Source organism: Pholcus phalangioides, unplaced genomic scaffold, assembly GCF_987345545.1.
Source record: "Pholcus phalangioides strain wild (caught in Gottingen) unplaced genomic scaffold, Ppha-v1.0 ptg000016l_1, whole genome shotgun sequence".
Taxonomy (NCBI): domain Eukaryota; kingdom Metazoa; phylum Arthropoda; class Arachnida; order Araneae; family Pholcidae; genus Pholcus; species Pholcus phalangioides.
Window position 1 is genome coordinate 11,150,161 of NW_028301609.1, and position 6,300 is coordinate 11,156,460.

The 6,300-nt window shown below is 40.3% G+C and overlaps 1 protein-coding gene across 1 annotated transcript; it reads left to right on the forward strand.

Moving 5' to 3' along the window:
- Positions 1–497: 497 nt before the first annotated feature.
- On the forward strand, positions 498–1,979 carry LOC149075040 (uncharacterized). Its single transcript, XM_089245996.1, has one exon. The coding sequence runs from the start codon at positions 498–500 to the stop codon at positions 1,977–1,979; it is 1,482 nt and encodes a 493-aa protein (XP_089102122.1).
- Positions 1,980–6,300: the final 4,321 nt, after the last annotated feature.

The window sequence follows — 6,300 nt, forward strand, 5'->3', positions numbered from 1 at the left end:
TGTAAACATGTACTTTCAACCAGGTGGAGGGCCCTCGTGACATCACTTTTCTCGGGTGCCCATGATGTTATGAAGACGGGCGTGTATATCAGAATTATGAATGTTTCGTGTTCCAGTGTGCCGCCATCTGTCTTCATTTGCCTGGTAGACGCCTAGGTTTTCGTGTTGGAGGTCAACAACCTACTTTCTGCGGACATACTTTCTCAAATTTCTTTCAGTATAAGATCAGCTCGACATTCGCTCCTTCAAGTAGGAGAACCGTCGAAAGACAGCAATGGCTGGAAACAGCCACTATAAAGTCACCATCGAGTATCAGAAAAACATGTAAGGCTTAGTATTCGTTATATTCTTAGATTTTTCTGAAAATTCATGCAGTAAATTCGTCATTCCCAGATAGGCTATCTAGTTTTCAAGTAATTTTTTGTTTCAAAATTTATTTTCTTGAATCAACTGTGAAGTATTAGCTGGCTGATACAAAATTAGCAGAGTTTATGATCATGAGCTTGAATATGTGTGAATTTAAGATCCCTTCATTCAAATGCTTCTGTCCAAACGAAGAAGACGACGACAACTACATCGACAATCTGCCTCCGGAGCTGTTGGTGCGCATCTTCTCCTTCTACGTCGATTCGGAGGGACACCGGAAGTTCTTGAGAAACATCCCTCTGGTCTGCAAGGCGTGGAATGATATTTACGAGACACCTTCGCTCTGGGAAAACGTTCTGGAGACCGAATGGAAGTACGAAGAGATGATGAAGCTGGGCGAGAGGGGACTGCTGTCATCTGTCCGGAGACTCGACTACTTCAAGCTCCTCGGGATATCGAGCAACCTTAAAAGAATCGAGTTTTTTGAAACCGGGTTGCTGCTATACAAGTGGAAACTGGGGTGTTCAGAGGGTTTCATGGACGGCGGCCGAATACCTCAGCTGATCCTCCACTGTCCCAACCTGAGGGAACTTCGGTTGATATCCAACTTCGCGTCGACGGCCCTGATGCACACCATGGCGGAATACTGCCCGAATGTCGACAGCCTGAACCTGACGAAGTTCATGGTGAAGCTTGCCGACGTGCGGATCCCGGAAGACGTGATCAGCCCGTTCCTGGCACTCCGGGGGCGGAACTTGAAGAAACTGGAACTCTGCAATGTCTTCCTTCTCGGTAATGATCTCGCTTCGACGATCGCTGAGCACTGCCACTCCCTGGAACAACTGATTTTGTCTTTTATACTACTTCCGGAGGAAGACAGCAACATGGTCCCTAGTTACGTTCTAACCCGTCCTCAACTTCCTTTGTGCAAACTAATGACCGGGTGCCCAAAACTACGGAAAATCACCACTTTCCACCTCGACCTCGTTTCTTCCGAATCGGGACGTGATTACAAAGGATTCCGGGACATGGTGTCGTTCTGCGTTTGCTTCGTCAACTTCAACGGGATGGACATGGATTCGATACTGAGGGACGCCAGGCACCTGAGACACCTGCAGATAATAAAATGCCAAAACATCGAAATAAGCGGCATATCAAGGATCCCGTTAGATAACTTGGAATTTCTCTCGATCCTGTACCAGAACATGGACCACTCCACCTTCAAGGTTCTCGAGGAGTGCGTCGCGAGGTGCAGACGCACTTTGAAGTATCTCCTATTCGCCGGGCTCGAACACGACCTGACTCCGGTCCTGGAAGCCTACTTGCGTGGAAATCCGTATCCCAGGCTCAAAGAAGTGTTGATCGCGGAGAATGACGTCAGCGCTGCCGTTTTCAAGGAACTGATGCGGACCTGTAAGAACCTCAGCTCCGTGCGCTGGAATGAAAGGCACCTTCGTAGCCGCAAGGAGGTGGAAGATTTCTGTGCGTCGTCGACTGAACCATCGCCATGGAATCGATATCCCTTTCTATTTTTTTTATTAATACTCATTTTATCCATCGTGTGCCATCATTTTGTGCCGATGTCCGTCCGGGAACTTTTCAAGCCAGAATAACGCGCAAGAACTAAGATATCTTCGGAGAAATCGAAACCTCATTGAAAATTATGCGACTACATGCTTTAGTGAAATTCGATTATGAATCATAATTACGCATCTTTTGAAAAAGAAATCGATCCATATCATATTCGCATGAAATCTCACCATCCTGCGATCACAATTAAGCTAATATCGCTTTTGCTGTTGCTATTTTTACAAGCAATTATTTGCTAGCAAAGTATTATCCCAGTTGATCAGTATCGATTCCAAAAATTTGCTTGTAAATTGATTAAAAAGTAGCTCTGATATATTTGATAGAATACTCTGTGATATTTCTTGATCTATTGTTGATTTTTTTTTTCTCTCTCTAAAACTGCCTTTTTCAATATTCGAAGGGGCACCTGGATCTAAAAATTTCAGGGGGGGACAGAGAAAGTCGTTTAGGGACCGTTGAAGTATTACGTAAGCAAATTTTTAGCCAATTTTTGACCCCTTCCCCCTTGTCAGCAAAGTTTCGTCATCAGCTCTGCCCCTCTGAAACCTAACGCATATTGGTGGGATCAGAGACGTACGCGGGGGGGGGGGGCTCTCTCGTGCCCCCTTCCCCGATCAAAATTTTATTTTTTTAATGCAAAAAAATAATGTTTTTTTAAATTGGAATTTCGGAAGAAAATGCCTTCATATGTTATTATAGTCAATTTCTGTTAATTTCAATGTTATTTGAAGTCTATGAACTCAAAATTTATCTTTAAGAAATTCATTGCGACCCACCCTCTGAGCCATATAATGATAAATCACATAAATTGTCCCACGGACCAAATATGGCCCTGGGGGTTACTTGATGCGGCCTGCCCTCTTCAAACCTAATTTTGTAAAAATGATCTAAGCGGCACATTCACAGATCGCTTAAGTGTCCCGTGGTACAATTCCAGAACATTTAAGCTGCCAGTTGCATATTTTCAGATCACTTAAATGACCCGAGACACAGTTCCAGAACACTTAAGCGATCCGTGACACATTTAGAGATCCCTTGAGTGACATGTGACGTAGTTTTATAGCACTTCACTGGTCCCCAGTGCGGTTCTACATCACTCAAGTTACCCGCGGCACATTCTCAGATTATTTAAATGATGCGTGGCACAGTTCCAGAGCACTTAAGCGGCCCGAACACATTTCTAGAGAACTTAAGCGGTGGAGGTAAATAATCCAAAAGTTAGCGGCGCAGTGCAATTATTAACACTCAGGGTGCTCCCATCATCTAAGGATGATCAGCGGAGTAGCTCGCTCAATCATCTCAGAGATAATTACAATTTTTTTCTTTTGAGATGAAATTCTTTAAATGACGTATAGATGGCGTACGCATATATAGATATTCTAGTTTGTTTTAAATTATTATTTCTATATTTTCCCTAACAGGTTTGTTTGTACTGTATTGGAAGAAAAGAAGATTTTTTTTTTTTACGAGGTCAGTATTACGTAAGCAACTTTTTGGCTATTTTTGACAACCTCCCCTCCCTTGTCAGCAAATCCGAACCCCCACCCCCTCGATGCTGACGTAATACTTGAATGACCCCTACTCAGCCGCACTGAGAGCAAAAAGTTTTTCCCTGCTATTCCTGTTGCCTAAGTGTTAAAGCCGCAAAAAAATTTTAAGATGTGTGTAACATCTTTTTTCTATGTAACATACATGGCTACGCACTGGCCCAGTCTGGCCTGAAGTTCCTTTTCGAATACAGTAGATTTTCGACAATCCGGCAGTGAGCTAGTCCAGTAATCCGACGCTTTAAAGGCGGATTTTCTTCGAGAATAAAAGAGGAGAACATGCCACTGCATGTGTCTGTGCATGGACCCATTTCCCCCCACACTCTTGAGCAGGGCCTCTAGGCTGGGATTTTTGGCGGGCTTCCAAGCCATACTTTTCACTTGCTCTTTTATAGGGAATTTATAGCATGAAAAAAAAATGATGGTGATTGTCCTGTACCTCCGGGCTGGAGCCCTGTCAGCCCCGCCTACATGGGGGCCATATGTATACCTGTATATTACATATTCAAATGGGCTTTTTCAATAAACTTCCGGTAATCCGGCGATTTCGGTAAAGCCAAGCACCACACTCCTGTGAAACCTGGCCCAATAGTTATTCGCAAATATTTGCTTCCAATATTTGCCTTTCCCCCCATGCAAAGGAGTAGCAGCGGCAGAGGCTGGTTAGATACAAATGATACAACCCCGTATGGCGAACCACATTCGCCGGGTCGGGGTAAGTAACTCATGCAAATGATACAAATATAATGCCACATTATAGGCGTATGTGGGCAGGGTTGGATTAACCATTAAGCAAAATAATCACGCGCTCAGGGCGTCAGTACTAAAGGAAGACAACAAAAAGATATATCAAATGATATTTTTTTTAATTACAATTTTTTTTCAACATCGATCATCCGATAGCAGATCCTAAAACTTTAAGAACACTTGATTGTATACTTCAGTGTTTCCCAAAGTGGGCAATATCGCCCCCTGGTGGGCGATGGAATGGTCCAGGGGGGCGATAAAAGCTACAGGTTTAACATAGGATCCTATGGGTTCACTTGAGTAGGGGGCGATGAGAAAGAAAAAAATTCTGAAGAAGGGGGCGATGGAACGAAAAGTTTGGCTTATTTATTATAATCGTAATAATATGAAGGCGTCTTATTTAATCGACCGCGCCATTAGTGGTCACAATGATGAAGGAGATGTAGACTATTGTTAGATGTAGATGATTATTAAAAATGGGTCTGGCGCTCTGTATAACTGTTTCACGGTCACATTTTTTTAGCTTTTGAATGTGGATGATATTGTTCATAGTATAAAGAAACTTAAAGGCTCTTCTCTAGGTCAGTCACTAGTCTGTCACTAATCTCCTGAGTCTTAATGCCTGTATTATCGACGCCATACATAAAAAACGACAACTTGATGTAATATATACTGATTTTTCAAAAGCTTTTGATCATATCGATCATGGAATTCTTATCAGCAAAATTAGTAAAATCGGTTTTAACTCTGACTTAGTGAATTGGTTCATTTCCTACTTATCCAACAGAATGTTGTATGTTTCCTATAAATCCAATTTAAGCCAAGGTTTTGTTGCTAGTTCTGGTGTCCCTCAGGGATCTGTGCTAGGCCCGTTGTTATTCATCATTTTTATCAATGATCTATCCGCACTTTTCAAAAATTGTCTACTCTTTGCTGATGATTTGAAGATTTTTAAAAGTATTGATTGTATTGATGTATGTTATATCCTTCAAAATGAGCTGTCTTTACTTCACGAATGGCGTTTACTTAATAGACTTAATCTCAATATTGATAAATGTTTTGTTCTTTCATTCACTCACAAAAAGAATCCGATCTTTTTTACGTATAACATTAATAATAGCCAATTGCTTAGAAGAACCTCTGCGACCGATTTGGGAGTTATTTATAGTACCCATTTTAACTTTGCTGATCACATTAAAAATCTTTGCTCGGTGTCATATAAAAAACTTGGTTTGCTTAAAAGAATGTCGAGAGATTTCAAGGATAGTAATACGTTAATACCCCTTTTTAATACGCTTATAAGATCTAAACTTGAATGTGCTTCAATTATCTGGAACCCATTTCACGCTTGCCATATTATGAGTCTTGAAATTATTCAAAACAATTTTCTAAGGTATTTATATTTCAAAAAATATGGTCCTTATACCAATATTCTATCTGCCACTCATCTACGAAACAGTTTCAATGTCAGTAGCTTACAAAAACGCAGAGAGTACTTGCTCGTTATTTTTTTCAAGAAACTGTTGACTAACCAAATTGATTGCATACCAATTCTTAATGAAATCTGTTTCGATATTAAGTGTCACAATACAAGATCTAATTGTTTATTTGCCATCAAATCATATAATACTAATATTGGTAATTTCTGTGCTATAAACAGATTTTCCGAATTTTATAATGCGCTTCCTCAACATCTGGATATTTTTCATTCGTCTGGTACCGACTTTAGAAGATTTTTGCTGTGATTGCGTTGTATATATCTTTGTATAGAATTTTTGTATTTTGCGTAATTCTTTGTTACTTTTTATTTGTCTTTTGTGTACTTTATCATGTCGCTTTTTCTATTCTGTGCAAATTTTTATTTTTACTGCAAGCTGTAATTGGGTTTAAACCTGTAGCTTTGTTTTATAAATAAATAAAAATAAAATAAATAAATAAATAATTTACCTTCAGCAATTTTTTAGTAAGATTCATCAAACTTACAGGAGAACAAACAATTCTGGGGAAATAATTCTAATTTATTTTTGGGAATACAAACGTGTCCGTAATA